Source organism: Lathyrus oleraceus, chromosome 5 (assembly GCF_024323335.1).
Source record: "Lathyrus oleraceus cultivar Zhongwan6 chromosome 5, CAAS_Psat_ZW6_1.0, whole genome shotgun sequence".
Taxonomy (NCBI): domain Eukaryota; kingdom Viridiplantae; phylum Streptophyta; class Magnoliopsida; order Fabales; family Fabaceae; genus Lathyrus; species Lathyrus oleraceus.
Genome location: NC_066583.1, coordinates 155,348,585 through 155,365,932, shown reverse-complemented (window position 1 = coordinate 155,365,932; position 17,348 = coordinate 155,348,585). Strand labels below are relative to the sequence as shown.

The 17,348-nt window shown below is 34.4% G+C and overlaps 1 protein-coding gene and 1 non-coding gene across 2 annotated transcripts; both read left to right on the top strand.

The window, feature by feature from the left end:
* Window positions 1-891: 891 nt before the first annotated feature.
* On the top strand, window positions 892-14,757 carry LOC127079695 (callose synthase 5). Its single transcript, XM_051020076.1, has 42 exons — window positions 892-1,164; window positions 1,240-1,340; window positions 2,101-2,222; window positions 2,917-3,013; window positions 3,144-3,254; window positions 3,342-3,470; window positions 3,576-3,668; window positions 3,808-3,899; window positions 4,007-4,133; window positions 4,231-4,368; window positions 4,460-4,536; window positions 4,647-4,725; window positions 4,818-4,943; window positions 5,029-5,143; window positions 5,296-5,630; window positions 6,340-6,392; window positions 6,491-6,551; window positions 6,632-6,713; window positions 6,792-6,841; window positions 6,942-7,028; window positions 7,159-7,281; window positions 7,368-7,463; window positions 7,595-7,678; window positions 7,768-7,928; window positions 8,397-8,520; window positions 8,626-8,720; window positions 8,807-8,924; window positions 9,322-9,473; window positions 10,085-10,194; window positions 10,279-10,404; window positions 10,534-10,602; window positions 10,825-11,014; window positions 11,117-11,228; window positions 11,311-11,430; window positions 11,540-11,655; window positions 11,735-11,818; window positions 12,209-12,321; window positions 12,397-12,626; window positions 12,962-13,759; window positions 13,851-13,901; window positions 13,981-14,166; window positions 14,241-14,757. Exons 1-42 carry the CDS (start codon window positions 975-977, stop codon window positions 14,475-14,477), a joined length of 5,760 nt encoding a protein of 1,919 aa, XP_050876033.1. The 5' UTR covers window positions 892-974; the 3' UTR covers window positions 14,478-14,757.
* LOC127089947 (small nucleolar RNA J33) lies at window positions 10,531-10,610 on the top strand. The gene has a single exon (XR_007791494.1). It is a non-coding gene; the product is annotated as a small nucleolar RNA J33 (small nucleolar RNA).
* Window positions 14,758-17,348: the final 2,591 nt, after the last annotated feature.

The window sequence follows — 17,348 nt, the reverse complement described above, 5'->3', positions numbered from 1 at the left end:
ATGCTTTGTTTGAGAGTTTGGAGGAGAAAGAAGAGAAAAACTTTAAAAAATAGGAAGGATTGCATGAAAAAAGTAGAAGGATTTTGATTGCAACGATTTTGGAGAATTTGTTTTTATTCATAACACCAAAAAATATCTAATTTGGGAAAATTCAAAGTTTGTGTTGTAAACGGATTTTAGATTTTTTTTAAAGAATTTAGACAAATGATTTAAATATATGTTTTGTTGTTACAATATTAAAAAATTAAAAAAATATTAATAATAAACATTACTTTTTTATTTTAAATATTTTTTTAAAAAAATATTAAATTATTTTAATTTTTTAAAAAAAATCATTTTTTGAAAATCCTCATTTCCCTACCCTCAAAACTGAAATAAAATCTAAAATAATTTTTTTTTCTTTTCAAATTCCCTAGAGATTTGTGTTTATTCTTTTTCTGAAGTTTATTTTCTGTTTTAGCTTTTAATTCAATTTATTGTTTTTGTTAAAAAAATGCAACTGAAATGTTAAAGTGGTATATATACAATATAATCCAAAAAAAAGTTTAAAACTTGAATATAAAAAAAAAATATATCTTGATAGTTTTGGGCAGTATTAATTCATAGAAATGTATTTACCGCGCTGTCTCCGGAAAAAATGTTCTTCCAATAATCCATTTTTGTTCCTCTCCAATGACATCTAATAATCTCACTGTAATTTTCCCACGTGTCACATTTTGTTCCTCTGTCTCTCATAATCTTCGGCTCTTTCTCTCTCTTCCCTCCTTTTATAACTATCTATCTTTCCTTTCACTTTTTTGTTTTCAGTTTTTTTAGTCGCAGGTAAGGTACATGATGAATCAATAAACATATTGAAAATAAAAGAATCTATAAAACTTGCATTTGAATCTGTATTGTTGTTGTGTGTAGGGAGATAGACACAGGGAGTTGTTCGAAGGTAGAGGTAGGTGGAAGTCTGGAGAGAGTCGGCAGCAATGTCGAATCTCGAGCCAGCGGCGCCGCACACGCTGATTCGACGTCCGTCGAGGAGCGCTGCAATGACCACCTTTTCGATGGAGGTTTTTGACAATGATGTTGTTGTTCCTTCGTCACTCGCCTCGATAACGCCCATTCTCCGTGTGGCTAATGAGATTGAAAGTGATCGCCCAAGGGTGGCTTATTTATGTAAGTTATCATTGATTATTGATTATGTCATGGAAAATTGTAGCATTTGGTGAGAGAATTTTGTTTTGTGGGAAGGTCGATTCTATGCGTTCGAAAAGACACACAGGTTGGATCAGAGTTCTAGCGGACGTGGTGTGAGACAGTTTAAAACATTGCTGCTGCAACGATTGGAGAGGGTACGTAAATAACTAACTTCTGCATGCATGCATGCATCTTATTTTCTTTTGAACCTGTATCTTGCTTCTTTCGGTTGGGTTGACAACTTTTCTTTACGTATATCTTTAAAAGTTTAAGTTGGAAGATATAAATTTTCTTTTTTTTTTAAAGCTTAAAGATGGCCTTTTTGAAGTTATTATATTTTAAGCTTTTAAGTTATTATAATAAAATAATATATTTTTATTGAATAATTTTATAAAACTTTTTTACACATTCAGAACATTATTATTAAACCTATTTTCTATATAAATTTTTATATAAATCTAAAAATTCGGTGAAGTGAATCAATATTAATATCTTAAATATTTTTTTGGGATAAATTACTAGAATAAATAAAGTAAGAAGAATACAAATTAAAAGTGAGTAAAATAACGAACAATGAGAAAATATCTATAAAAACGAGGAATTTGGGAATTTCAGTAACTCAGCCACCAAAACACATTGCATGCCACTTGCGGTTTGCGCCATCTGAATTCATTCCACCACAGTGCCAAATTAGGAATGAATTTCAGAAACTGAGTTTCTGGGAAAAATCTTTTTGAAATGCAAAATAGGGACACGAGATGAGTAGAAAATCATTTGGTTCGTTCTCAATAGCAACTGTTTTTGTGTAACCTAAAAAGTGAAAGTGATTGAACTGAAGAATTTCCTCTCCTGCTTACAGTGAAGAGTAGTTTTTTTTTTTCATTTTTAATTCCTAACAAATTTTGGAAAATGTAGGACAATGCTACCAGTCTTGAATCTCGGACGAAGAAGACAGATGCAAGAGAAATCCAAGCTTATTATCAGCAATACTATGAGAATTATGTCAAAGCACTTGACCAAGGAGAGCAGGCAGACAGGTACGTTTATGATATACTAATACCCCTCTAGTGCATCTTTGGATTGACTGTAGGTTTGATTTCACTTTTGGAGTTCTTAGAATCGATTCTATGTGTAACATTGATAAGTAGAATAGAATTGGTTACGATTTCTAGAATTCATTTTACTTGAAACTAGCAGATATTACATTTAAGTCTAAATGTAATTTTTTTCACTTAAATGTATTGTTCAACTCCGATTGCAGAAATTTATCTAAGCATAATCACTTTATCTTCAAATCACTTTTAGTCAAAATCAATTTTCGGCACCAAAACCAAACACACTAAATGTGAGTTTGCGCAAATTGCCATGACACATTGATTTTGTTGAATTTCAAAAGTATAGCACTTATTTTGTGTTTGGTTCTATAGTATCGAAAATTGATTTTTTTTTTAATGTAAAATTATTTATGTTTTAACAAGTTCTTGTGAAAATTGAGTGTAAGAGACACTTTTTTATAGGCATAAGCTACAAAAGATTGCTTTTAATTAGAATCAAATTTAGAACAAAATCAATTAAAATCGAGAGTTCTAACAAACTAAAATCAATTTTAAGTCTTCAAGAGTCACTTTTGGATTGTCCCAATGTACTGTGTGAACCGTCGTGAGGATGATGTATGGGTATAATTCCTCCCACACTATGATTAACCGGTACTTCATCGATATTCTTTTGCAGAGCACAGCTGGGTAAAGCTTATCAGACCGCCGGTGTGCTTTTTGAAGTGCTCTGTGCTGTCAACAAGACTGAGAAAGTTGAAGAAGTTGCTCCCGAGGTTAGTCATTATCTGAAATGTTTATATTTCATATTTTATTTTGCTTAGAAAAATGGGCATTTCCTGCATTGTTTTTCTCTCAGCATTCATATTTTTGAGGTTTGACCAATGAATTTTGTGGCGTGTTCAGATTATTGCAGCTGCTAGAGATGTCCAGGAAAAGACGGAAATTTATGCACCTTTTAACATTCTTCCGTTGGATTCTGCCGGGGCTTCTCAGCCTATTATGCAGCTTGAAGAGGTGTATCATTTCTGCCATGATTCATGTGGAGTATGTTTTGTGTTCGGAACTACACTGACTTCCTTGGCTTTGTTTACATGATTATAGATTAAGGCCGCTGTTTCTGCGCTATGGAATACCCGTGGCTTGAACTGGCCTAGTTCATTCGAGCAAAGTCGCCAGAGAACTGGAGAGTTGGATCTGCTTGATTGGCTCAGAGCCATGTTTGGGTTCCAGGCACGTTTTCTGCTTCCAAATAAAACCTGAATAGGGGAAAGATTATGGCAAACTACTTTTTTTCCGTGTCATATAATGACTAACCGGTTATGTTTCCCCCCTCAGAAAGACAATGTCAGGAACCAGAGAGAGCATCTAATTCTGCTTCTTGCTAACAACCATATAAGGCTACAACCCAAACCCGAGCCTCTCAACAAGGTACTTAGCTGTCTCTTACATCGCCCTGCGTTTGGCAAAACAGTCATAAAAAAATAAAAATGAAACAGTTATATTAGTTATCTGGGTAGCTGTATTTTGGCTTTTAGTTATATATCACGGTTCTTTTCCACAATTGCAGCTTGATGACCGCGCAGTTAATTCAGTGATGAATGATCTCTTTAAGAATTACAAGACGTGGTGCAAATTTTTGGGTCGAAAACATAGTTTACGGTGAGATATGACAGTATTTTGTTTAGCAAATATTTGTATATTTTTTCCTCATCAGATTTTAACGAATAAATTTATGCTGAATATGCTTATTTTTTTAATTCAAACAGACTTCCTCAAGGTCAGCAAGATATACAGCAGAGGAAGTTGCTTTATATGAGCTTGTATCTTCTCATATGGGGTGAAGCATCCAATCTTCGCTTCATGCCAGAGTGCCTATGCTACATATTTCACAATGTGAGCAGTGTTTTCATATGTTTCGCAATATCTTGGGCTAGATTATCTTTGCATATAAAATGCAACTTTTACTTTGCTAACAAAAATAGTACTCCAGATGGCATATGAACTCCATGGTTTATTGGCTGGAAATGTCAGCATTGTTACTGGTGAAAACATCAAACCTTCTTATGGTGGTGATGATGAGGCATTCTTGCGCAAGGTTGTAACTCCGATATACAAAGTCATTCAAACGGTATTTTTTTTCCTTTCTTTTATGGATGTTGTTAGCTTGCTTCAGGTACCTTTCTACTCAGTGATGAGTTATATTCAATTAATTAATACAGGAAGCTGAGAAGAGCAAAAATGGGACGGCTCCTCACTCAGCCTGGTGCAATTACGATGATTTAAATGAGTATTTCTGGTTAGTTTGGCTTTTGGTTTCATTTATTATTGAATCTGATTTTGCTGGCTTGTTTCATATTTAATTAATTGGCAGGTTATTGATTTAGCGGTCAATGCATTTTGTTGTAGGTCACCTGATTGCTTTTCTCTTGGATGGCCCATGCGTGATGATGGTGAATTTTTTAAATCTACATTTCATTTCACACAGGTATCTACTCCGTTCAACATTTAATCTTCAGAAGTTACTTGCCTGAATGTAAAATGCATATTCAGTTCAACTCTTGCAAAATTTCTTATCAGGGAAGAAAGGGTGCTCCGGCAAAATCTGCAAGAACTGGCAAATCAAATTTTGTTGAGACCCGGTCGTTCTGGAACCTCTTCCGTACTTTTGACCGTCTTTGGACCTTTTATTTACTGGGTTTGCAGGTATTACTTTCAACATACGGAAATGGTCATGTCAATGGTTCCCTTGATGATTTTTTTGACAAGACCAAAACATTCTTGTTAACAGGCATTGTTCATACTTGCATGGGGAGATATTTCATTGTTGGAAATATTTAAGAAAGATGTCTTATATAAACTCTCTAGCATATTCATCACAGCAGCCATTCTTCGTTTCCTTCAAAGTATGACACACTCAAACATATGACTTTCTTTTCGTAGATTTATCATGCTACTATCAGAAGAACTAGTTACTAGATTTTTTTAATATTGATCTTTTTTTAACCTATTACCCAAGAAAATGACATCTCGTTTGTTCATTTTTATTTTGATTTAGGTATTTTGGACATGACTCTGAACTTCCCCGGCTTTCATCGCTGGAGATTCACTGATGTGCTAAGAAATGTTCTCAAAGTCATTGTTAGTCTTTTTTGGGTTATTGTTCTTCCACTATTATACGTGCATTCCTTCAACGGTTCTCCAGAGTTTATCAGGAAGTTGGTTTCCTTTGTTCATCAAGTGAAAGGGATTCCACCATATTATGTCTTAGCAGTTGGAGCATATTTGATCCCAAATGTACTAGCAGCCATACTCTTTCTTTTCCCAATGCTTAGGCGTTGGATTGAAAACTCAGACTGGCACATATTTAGACTCCTCTTATGGTGGTCACAGGTACTGTGTGCAACCTTGCTAACTTCACTCCCACATTTAACTATTTCTATTCATAATAATGGTTTGAAATTATTTTGTTGGTATGATGCTTCTGATGTACTTATTTACACTGTGAAACTAATGCATATCTCCACCTGATCATAGAAATCAATGAGACAGGCAACTTTTGTCAATTTTATCTGAATGGAAAACTCATTGAGCTATGTCCTGTGAAGAGCATACATCTATATACCAAAGTGTATATCCTTAATTGTTAATGCATAAAGACACACGCATGGACGTACATGTGTATGGATGCACATTCCTTAACAGAAATGAACTGATAAAAAAGCTATTTATACTAATTATGTTGACTCTATATGCCATCAGCCTATTATTGTGTTATATTTTCTGAGAATGAATATAACAGCAACAACCAAAGCTTTTTTATTCTTGAGAATAAATATATTGTAAATTTCAAGAATCATAATTAGAAAACAACTATTATAAAGTTTTTTTCTTTTGCAAAATAACTTACGCAAGCATATAAATTTTTGGAAACATCTTTTAATTAGAAAAATGTAGATTCTCTAAAAAAAAAATAAAGACCCAAAGGTTTACTTGTCTGATCAAGGTTTTCTTCCAATCTCCTGGGCACCCCTGATAAGAGTACTAATTATTCATGACAATCATCTGTTCATTTTTTGAATTATTATTTGTCGCTATGCAGCCAAGAATCTATGTCGGACGAGGGATGCATGAGAGTCAATTTGCTCTCCTTAAGTGAGTTTTATAGAACAATATGTAAATACTGTCATTTAAGGGCTCTTGTTTTCTGTTTAAAATTTGTTTCATCATTAAAATTCTATTTAAATTTTCAGGTACACTCTTTTTTGGGTGCTTCTTTTGGCTGCCAAATTTTCATTCAGCTTTTTTGTCCAGGTAATTTTTACATGTGTAGTTGTTTTCCTAAAATGTTTTGTTAACTTGTTTGGTCTCTTTTGAATATTGTCTCTCTTCAGATCAAGCCTCTTGTTAAGCCAACTAAAGATATAATGAGCATTCGACATATTGATTATGGCTGGCATGAGTTTTTTCCAAATGGTAGTTTCTTCTCATTTCTGATTATTCAATTCTGACTTTCTGTTAATTCTATTGATCTAAAATTTCCTTGTTATGCAGCTCAAAATAATTATGGTGCAGTTGCTGCACTCTGGGCTCCTGTACTTATGGTGTGTGCACTATATTTCCTGGCCATGTCCAAATATAATAATCTTCTCTTTGTATGAGATAATTTTTTCAGCATAACATCTCTTTACATTTTGAATGCAGGTTTATTTCATGGACACCCAAATTTGGTATTCCATCTTCTCAACTGTGTGTGGTGGTGTTCTTGGAGCCTTTGATCGTCTGGGAGAGGTAATTTTCTCTTTGCATTATATCAAATAAATTAAAATTGGATTATTCTTATAGAACCATAAAGATAAAATACTTTAAGTTATGATCCTTTAAACAGACAGTTAATGTCATTGTCTATCTGCCTATACAGATACGCACTCTGAGCATGCTCAGATCACGGTTTCAGTCATTACCTGGTGCATTCAACACTTACTTGGTTCCTACTGACAAGAGAAAGAAAAAGGGATTCTCTCTCTCAAAGGGATTTGCCGAGGTTTCTATCATATTTTCTTCCCATTGCTAACTTGTGTAAGCTAAATGTAATTATTTATCTTCACTTATGTTTCAATGTTTGTATAGATTTCCGCAAACAGAAGGAGTGAGGCTGCTAAGTTTGCCCAATTATGGAACGAAATTATTTGCAGTTTCCGCGAGGAAGATATTATAAGTGATAGGAAAGGCCTCAAAGTCAAACTCTTTAGTTTCTTTTCTTTGTTCTCAATCCTACCTTCAACTGTTCCTCCTCCATATTTTGATTTGTCATTTATCACCTATCAAGGACTAAAATATGTTTGCATCACTCCAGGGAGATGGACCTTTTGTTGGTTCCTTACTCATCAGATCCTAGCTTGAAAATAATTCAATGGCCACCATTTATGCTTGCAAGCAAGGTTCCTATTGATTCCCCGTGCAATTCAATTCTTAGAACTCATGTGTTTGTTACCAGTTCCTATAATTGACTCCCTCTCAACCTTTACAGATTCCTATTGCACTGGATATGGCAGCTCAATTTCGAGGAAGGGACTGTGATCTTTGGAAACGCATATGTGCAGACGAATATATGAAATGCGCGGTCATTGAAAGCTATGAAACTTTCAAACATATTTTGAGCGCGTTAGTGGTCGGAGAAGCTGAAAAAAGGTGGCTTTTAGTATCTTTTCTGTTGATGCTTGTGTCTTTTTAGTCTACACTTCGCACTAAAGGCATGTTTTCTTCGGTTGTGCCATTATGATCCAGTTCTATTAGCATTTCAGCATGCTTTGGTTTCCCAACTTCTCTTTTTCTATAAATAATACAATGTGGCTCTTGCTGTTTCCATCGAATTTCATGAATATCAGTTATCCTTATTTGATATGTTTTTACTTTCTATTTCTATTTCTATTTCTATTTAAAATGTCTTTCTGGACCACTTAACAACCCAAAACAAATAACGGAAGAAATGGTTAACTTGCGTAATCATTTTTTAGTTTTAACCACATTAAAATTACATATTGCATTATAGAGGTCACTCATAATGTCATATTGCTGCTTGTGTTTCTTTAATCAGCGGATAGAATAAGCTGTTATTATATAATCATTTGTAATTATGAGTACATTGTGATGGATCAGGACAATCTCTGTCATCATAAAGGAAGTTGAAAACAGCATCTCTAAAAATACACTTCTTACGAATTTCCGAATGGGATTTTTGCCTTCCCTTTGCAAGAAATTTGTTGAGCTTGTCGAAATTTTGGTGAGTCATTTGAAAGAAAACTAATTGTATCATCCCTTTGTAGTCTTAAATGGTCTGTCTATAACTAACCTATTTGGAAGCTTACATATTACTTTTTGGTCACAGAAAGATGCAGATCTATCCAAGAAAGACACAGTGGTGGTATTGTTGCAAGACATGTTAGAAGTGTTTACTCGTGATATGATGGTGAATGAAATCAGGTTGGTTAACATAATTACCAACATTTGAAATCTAAAATTCCTTCACGAACTTTAATAACATTTGCTTTTCACATTATGCTCATCAGCGAATTAGCAGAACTTAATCTAAGTAGCAAGGATACCGGAAGGCAACTTTTTGCTGGTACTGATGTAAAACCGGCTGTACTCTTCCCTCCAGTTGTTACAGCACAATGGGAGGAACAGGTAGTTAGTCATATTAATATAAATAAATTACAACAGTAACACTTCTATAGTTTATATTAGTATTAGCTTTCCAGGTGCTTCTTATCATCCGTGATAAAGTGTAGGCTTAAATATGATTTTAGTCCCTGTAATTATAGTGTTTTTTGTTTTAGTCCCTGTAAGTTTTTTTGTTAGGAAATTGGATTCAGTCCCTGCATGAAGTCAAGGACTACAAACAACACTTTCTGAATTTGTAGGGATTGAATTTAAACAAAAAAAAAATTACGGGGACTAAAACATAAAACAAACGTTATAATTGCAGAGACAAATCATATCTAAACCTAACATTTATCGTCCAATATGAAAAGAAAGCTATACAGATGCTCCTATAACTTGCAAATAATTATGGGTGTTTCAGATTAGACGTCTTCACTTACTGTTGACAGTGAAGGAATCTGCCATTGAGATTCCAACAAACCTTGAAGCACGCAGAAGGATTGCATTCTTTACCAATTCGCTGTTCATGGATATGCCTCGTGCTCCTAGAGTTCGTAAAATGCTCTCGTTCAGGTCTGATGCTTGTTTTCCGTATAGACCTCATGACCATGAAGATATATGCCATTATCTGCTGGAATTTCACCCGTCTGTTTTGGATGTTGAACTAACTATATTAATTGTTTACATTCTCCCAAAACAAATAGAAGCTATAAACTTGAGGGTCATCTGTTCTTTTTTTTAAAAATGTGATAGTGTACTATTTTTCTTTATACATCTGATCTCATGTGTTACATAAAAGGGAAATTTGGTCCTATAAAGCTCCATTCTATGGTAGGATCCAAGAAAGGGAAGGACCCATTTTTTGTTTTATTATAACCTTACCTTTAATTTACAAGAGGTTGATTCCATGACTCAAACCTATGACCTCTCACTCACATAGCAACACCTCCAGTTGTTGGGCCAAGGCTCCCCTTTCTGGAGAGAGACCTTTCTTCCAAGGATTCCCTTCACAAAGGATTTGTCCTTTCACACACTATCAAGTTCACAAAATGATTCCCTCCACCATAGTTCTCCCTATTCATCTAAGTAACTCTCTCTTAACAAACTAATTGACTAACTGCCCGAACTGTCTTATTATTTCCTATCATTCCTTGTGCTTATTGATAGTTTTTCGCTTGTTGCAGTGTCATGACTCCATACTACAGTGAAGAGACTGTCTACTCGAAGAATGACCTTGAGGTTGAAAATGAAGATGGTGTGTCAATCATATATTATCTTCAGAAGATATACCCTGGTTTGTACAAAAAAACAATATATAATTTGACTGTATTTTGTTTTTACAAAAATGATTGAGCTAAACTTACTGTAATTTTATCAGATGAGTGGAATAACTTCATGGAACGAATTGAGTGTAAGAAAGATAGTGAGGTATGGGAAAGAGATGATAATATATTGCAGCTACGTCATTGGGCCTCATTACGAGGGCAAACACTTTGCAGGACAGGTAATGACGGCTTCTCCCTCTTCAACTCTGTAGAAGGGTTTGGTCAATTAATAATTTTCCTTTCCTCTTCACCCGTAGAAGGGTTTGGTCAACTAATAATTTTCCTTCCGTACTTGTAAATTAATGCAGTTAGGGGAATGATGTACTACCGGCGTGCTCTTAAGCTCCAGGCTTTTCTTGATATGGCTAATGAAAAGGGTAAGAAGAATTTCTTTTTGTTCCGATCTATTTAGCTAAATCTAGTAGGTACTATCTAGTAGGTACTGTGGCAATCGCAAGTATGTGATATATAAATTTTTTAAAATCCTGTAACTTAAGTGCAAGTCACTACGTATTCTATTCCTCACGGTGGTAAACAAAAGAGTAGTTATATCTGTCAATAATATATTATTGCATCGTTTTCTGTTATCTTGTGGGCAGAGATACTTGATGGATATAAAGCTGTTACTGTTCCATCTGAGGAAGATAAAAAGAGCCACAGATCACTATATGCCAGTTTAGAGGCTGTTGCTGACATGAAATTCACATACATTGCTACCTGTCAGAACTACGGAAATCAGAAGCGTAGTGGAGACCGTCGTGCCACAGACATTCTGAATTTGATGGTTAAGTATGTCCTCCAATTGATAAATTGCACTCAACTCAAGTACAATATTTGTTTCGCTTTCACTCACTTGACTTAAGAATATAATTTCTGGTTGTTCATTTGTAGCAATCCTTCGCTTCGTGTGGCATTTATTGATGAGGTTGAAGAAAGAGAAGGAGGAAAAGTACAGAAAGTTTATTACTCTGTATTGGTCAAAGCTGTGGACAATCATGACCAGGTAATTTCATATTGATGTTAGGAAACAAATTAATTTACTCTAGAATATCTTTGAATTTATGGTTTTATTGTTTTTTGTGAAGGAAATATATCGAATAAAACTGCCAGGTCCAGCGAAGTTAGGAGAAGGGAAACCTGAAAATCAAAACCATGCAATCATTTTTACTAGAGGAGAAGCTCTTCAGGCTATCGACATGAACCAGGTAAACATAAATCTGTTTTGTTAGAAAATGATTATAAACTTAGAAAACTATAACTAGGTGAAACTGGATGTCAGTTCCATTAAAATGCTGTAATGAAAATTTCTTCTAGGATAATTACTTGGAAGAAGCTTTAAAAATGCGTAACCTTCTTGAGGAGTTTAATGAGGATCATGGGGTGCGCCGACCTACGATATTAGGTGTTCGTGAGCATATCTTCACTGGCAGGTCTGATGACTTCTATTCTACATACAGAAAATTTCTAATGTTAATTTTTCATATTACTTAACTCTATCACTTGCCACAGTGTTTCTTCCTTGGCTTGGTTTATGTCAAATCAAGAAACAAGCTTTGTCACAATTGGTCAAAGAGTTCTTGCAAGACCTCTGAAGTAAGTTTAGAGATTTCATTACACGGTTGACTTTTATATACAAGTACTTGTTTAACATAAGACATCGTTGTATTAACTTAAAGCAGTGATTTTTAAAAATAGAAATGCATGCAATATATATAAAATCCTTGTTTCAAAGGTCAATTTATTATTCAAATGTCACTGATCCAAGATTTACTTGCTGATAAATTTTAAGATTTCTTCTTCGCTCTTGTTTGTTTTTCTTGTTGTATTGGCATCCCATACTACATGAAGTTTTAGATAAAATAATAATGAACTATTGATTTTTCCTCCCATCTCCTCTGCCACTGTTGCAAGAAATAAATCATTAGAATGGATGTAGTACAGGCTTTACACTTTCTGGCTAATGATGGATTTGTGGAATTCTAGGGTACGATTTCACTATGGTCATCCAGATGTTTTTGATAGAATTTTTCACATTACCCGGGGAGGAATGAGTAAGGCTTCTTGTGGCATCCATTTGAGTGAGGATATTTTTGCCGGTAACATTCTTGAAACATCTTTTTGATCATGGATATTTTATATTTCCTCCTTATCTCATGCCTTATCCTATGCAGGATTCAACTCAACACTACGACGTGGGAATATTACTCATCATGAATACATTCAAGTTGGAAAGGGTAGAGATGTTGGGCTCAATCAGATCTCTCTTTTTGAAGCAAAGGTGGCTTGCGGTAACGGAGAGCAAATACTAAGCAGAGATGTCTACAGGCTGGGGCATCGTTATGACTTTTTCCGCATGCTATCATTTTATTTTACGACCATTGGATTTTATACCAGCTCAATGGTAATGATTAATGCATTTAGGATAAATCAAAACAATACAATCCTTACTGTTGTTATAGATACAAATAGTATTATTATCATTATTGCTCAAAACATGGTTATAAAAATGAGACTAACAGATCCTTTTTGAAAAAAACAATCCCAATATGAGTGAGTAGTGGATCTGGAAATAAATCTCTTACTGCTTTAAAATTACGTGTCTGAGTGTTGTTACATTTGAGAGCTGAAAATTTCTTGTGGGGTACTATTAAACTTAGCCTACTGGAATTTGTGTTTTTCTCTTATGATATTTTAGTTCTGCATATGGCAATAAGTATTTATTTTTTTGATTCACAGATTGTGGTCCTTACGTCTTATGCTTTCCTATATGGCAAACTGTACCTGTCATTAAGTGGATTTGAGGCTGCAATAGTGAAGTTTGCTAAGAGAAAGGGAGAGGATACATTAATGGCAGCAATAGCTTCACAATCAATTGTTCAAATTGGACTTCTAACGACTTTGCCCATGGTCATGGAAATTGGACTAGAGAGAGGGTTCAGAACTGCTCTAGGTGACTTCATAATAATGCAGTTACAGCTGGCACCTGTTTTCTTTACTTTCTCGCTTGGAACGAAAATGCACTATTTTGGGCGCACTCTCCTGCACGGAGGGGCAAAGTACAGAGCAACTGGGCGTGGATTTGTCGTTCGTCATGAAAAGTTTGCAGACAATTACAGGATGTACTCTAGGAGTCACTTTGTCAAAGGGATTGAGCTCACAATATTGCTCATCTGTTATATGATTTATGGAGCAGCAACACCTGACTCAGCAGCATACGCTCTTCTGTCATGGTCAATGTGGTTTTTGGTTTGCTCTTGGTTGTTTGCTCCTTTCCTTTTCAATCCATCAGGATTTGAATGGCAGAAGATAGTTGAGGACTGGGATGATTGGACTAAATGGATTAGTAACCGAGGTGGTATTGGTGTTCCTTCAAACAAGAGTTGGGAGTCATGGTGGGATGAGGAACAGGAGCATCTGCAGCACACTGGTATTATAGGTCGGATTTGTGAGATTCTTCTTTCCCTGCGTTTCTTTATCTATCAGTATGGGATTGTGTATCATCTCAATGTAGCCAGAGGTGACAAGGGTATCATGGTAATTATGCATGCTAGCTTAATTTTATTTAGTCTTGTCATTGTGAAATCCTCCCTCCCCTGCAGTTTCCTAACGTACATTTTCTCTTCAGGTTTATGCTCTGTCCTGGATTGTAATAGTAGCTGTCATGGTTATCTTGAAGGTAGGTATACGGGGATCAAAATGTTCATTCTGCATATGCTTGATTATGAATCTATTAACTGTGGCGTCTGAAACTGCAGATTGTGTCCTTGGGTAGAAAGAGGTTCAGCGCAGATTTTCAGTTGATGTTTCGTCTTCTCAAATTGTTTCTGTTTATTGGAGCCGTTGTTTGCCTGGCCCTGATGTTTACTCTGCTTAGCCTCACAGTCGGAGACATCTTTGCCAGCCTTTTGGCCTTTTTGCCAACAGCATGGGCAATTATACAGGTACTTAAGTCTCTTTATTTATTCCCGTAATGCAAACCACTTGTTACTGACTATCGCGGTGTTTTACTATGCAGATAGCACAAGCATGCAGGCCATTGGTGAAAGGCATTGGAATGTGGGGGTCTGTTAAAGCTTTAGCTAGGGGCTACGAATACCTAATGGCAGTGGTTATATTTACACCAGTGGCCATACTGGCATGGTTCCCATTTGTTTCAGAATTCCAAACTAGGCTTCTGTTCAACCAAGCATTCAGCCGAGGACTTCAAATCCAGCGCATTCTGGCCGGTGGCAAGAAACATAAGCAAAGCTGAATCAAACTTTTTCTGCAACATTCGGCCTGACTTTGTATGGTATATTGCTATCCTATTAGTCCTAACTCTACCACTGCAGCATACAGGTTCAAAAAAATAAACTGGTTTGTGCTCGTCAAGAACAAATCTTGCAACCAGTGCATGTAAAATCTTAAATAGTGATGAGAGAACTTTATCGTAAGTGTTTCAAAACTGTATCTAATTACTCCCATCACTCTGATTCTCCATTGTCCATCGAAAGCTTAAGAATTGAATATCAAATTTTGTTCATTTTTTACCACTTTATCTATTCCTTCTCCACATTTGGACAACTATGTTTAGTGAAGTAAAATCTTCACTATAATCAAAGATTTAGCAGGCTAAAGTGGTTAATGAGATTAAGCGTATGTGGTACTGTTTGAAAAAAATAGCATAAGAATAATCAAACGTTGAGCTCAATGCATGATTGATTCAAGCATTCAATTTAATAGTAAATAATATCACTTGTAGATACTAATAAAATATGATTTTTGAACTGCAAATTTAGACAACTCTTCCAACTATTTTTTAAGTGGTTAATGCACTTTAAATAAATAATTAATTATGTTCACTAAATGGTTAATAGATTTTCTTTTAGTTAAAAAATTATTTGACGTTTTAGTCATTTCATATTGACTAAAAGAAGAAAGCTTATTTTATATAGAAAACTTAAATAATATAATTTAAAAGGAAATACTATCGAGTGATCTAAGTACTTTTTAAAAGATTAAAAAAGAGTTTTTCTATAATATGTGTATTTAATATATTAAAAATGTGTGTAATTTATAAAAGGAAAATGCTAGGGCACTCTTTATGAAATTATGATTTATTAATGACATTTATTAAAGAAATTTAAGAAATAGAAAAAAGAGATTAATAAATAGTAAGTGTATGAAAGAAAAATAAATATCAATGATTAATTCAAATTATAAAATAATTTATAATTTAAAACAATTTTTTTACAAAATAACTTATAAAACAATATTTTAAAGTAAAATATTATTAAAAGTTGTGGAAGAGAATAAACATTTTGGAGTAATTAGGTCAAAATCCATGAAAGGAATAGTTACTGGATACTGTATTGTTACATTAGCATGAAAACTCGAGTAAAATCGGATGAAGAAAAAAATGTGTAATGAAAAAATGTGATGGATTCTAAAAGAAGGCAATCCTCCGTATTATTAAAATTAGGGATTTCTTAATGTATTTTATATATTACTAAGATATTACATGAAAATATATATATTTTTTAATTTTAGGAGATGATTCTCTGGACGCATCCTGAGTACATAAAATTTTGAATTAACCTTAAAAAAAACTCTGGAGATGTATTTTCAAACTTATTTCGAAGATGTATCTCCAGATGGTATTTAAGCTTAAATCACGTCATAACCATTCTCCTTCCTCATTTCTGAAAAAACATAAAATTTTCTCAAACTCTCAATTTTTTCCCATCAACTAAGTTCAAAATCAAACAACCAAGCTCAAAGGTTCTTCAATTAACATCAAGTACATCAAAGACACCATCCAACATTGAAGCAAACTCTAAATTTGTAAATTTTTCATATTTTGAAAAGTTTTTTGAATTTTTGTATAAATGAGTTGAAATTGATGATTTAGGTAAGAAATGAGTAGATATTGCATAAATGATAGTTTATATGTTGTGAAAACGATGTCAGAATCAAAGTATAATTAGTTTCTTGATTGACAAGAAACCCACAAGGATGGAAAAGAGGGAAGCAAGAAGAACACAACAAATTGGTTATATACTGCTATTTTTAACTTTCTCTTTAAAACAAGATTACAAGTGTTACAGAATAGCAAATAATCTCTCTCACCTTAATTAGGATTTGCGTTATGCAATGATGAGAGACTAGTATGCTATTTATAAGAAAACTAACACACTAAACTAATGAGCATTTACGCACAAGCCCATTACACAAGCTAACTTAGAGAATAAGCTAACTTAAACAATTAGGTATAACAAACAAACCCAATTCGACATGCTAACGATCCTAGCATACTTCGACTACTACATACTTGAGCATACTTCGACTACTGCATACTTGAGCATACTTCGACTACAACATTGCAGGGCTTCGACAACAACATGTGAACAAACTTAGACGACATGCTAAGATCATGTTGAATTGTTGAACCAATAAGCTGCCCTTCGACCATACTAGAGTTCAATCCAATATTTCACAAATCTCCACCTTAGGGCAAACTCTATAACATCAAGGGAACAAACTAATTTTATTCATGCAACTTTATCAACTACATACAGTGGAAAAACTTACAACTTGGAAATGTCTTGGTGATCATATCAGCAACATTGTGATTTGTCGAAACCTTCAGCACTTTGACTTCTCCACACTCTATTACCCCTTAGATGAAATGCAACCTTACATCGATGTGCTTGGTTCGCTCATGATAGGCTGAATTCTTTGACAGTTGTATAACACTTTGACTATCAAATTTAATAGTGATAACTCAACCTTGAAGTTTCAACTCCTTAGCAAAACATTCAAGCCGCAATTATTCTTTCACATCTTCAGTAAGGGCGATATATTCCGCTTCAGTGGTTGATAAGGCAACAACCTTCTGAAGTGTTGTTTTCCAACTAATTGTTGTCCCAAACATAGTGAACACATATCCAAAAATAGATTTTATGGAATCCATACAATCTGCATAATCAGAGTCGACATATCCTTCGATTTCTGCTTTACTATTTTCAGCATATACTCCATCATAAATCAGGACTCCATTTTAGAGAACCATTTATGTACCTTAGAGTCCACTTCAATGCTTACGAGTGAGTCTTTCCAAGATTCGTCATGTACCTGCTTACAA

Bases quoted from the DNA above. Each gene is read 5' to 3' on its own strand.
- LOC127079695 (XM_051020076.1), top strand. From the start codon at position 975: ATGTCGAATCTCGAGCCAGCGGCGCCGCACACGCTGATTCGACGTCCG. The intron at 6,714-6,791 runs GTAGTTTCTTCT...CTTGTTATGCAG, and splicing joins GCATGAGTTTTTTCCAAATG to CTCAAAATAATTATGGTGCA. The intron at 8,925-9,321 runs GTAGTTAGTCAT...TGGGTGTTTCAG, and splicing joins CAGCACAATGGGAGGAACAG to ATTAGACGTCTTCACTTACT.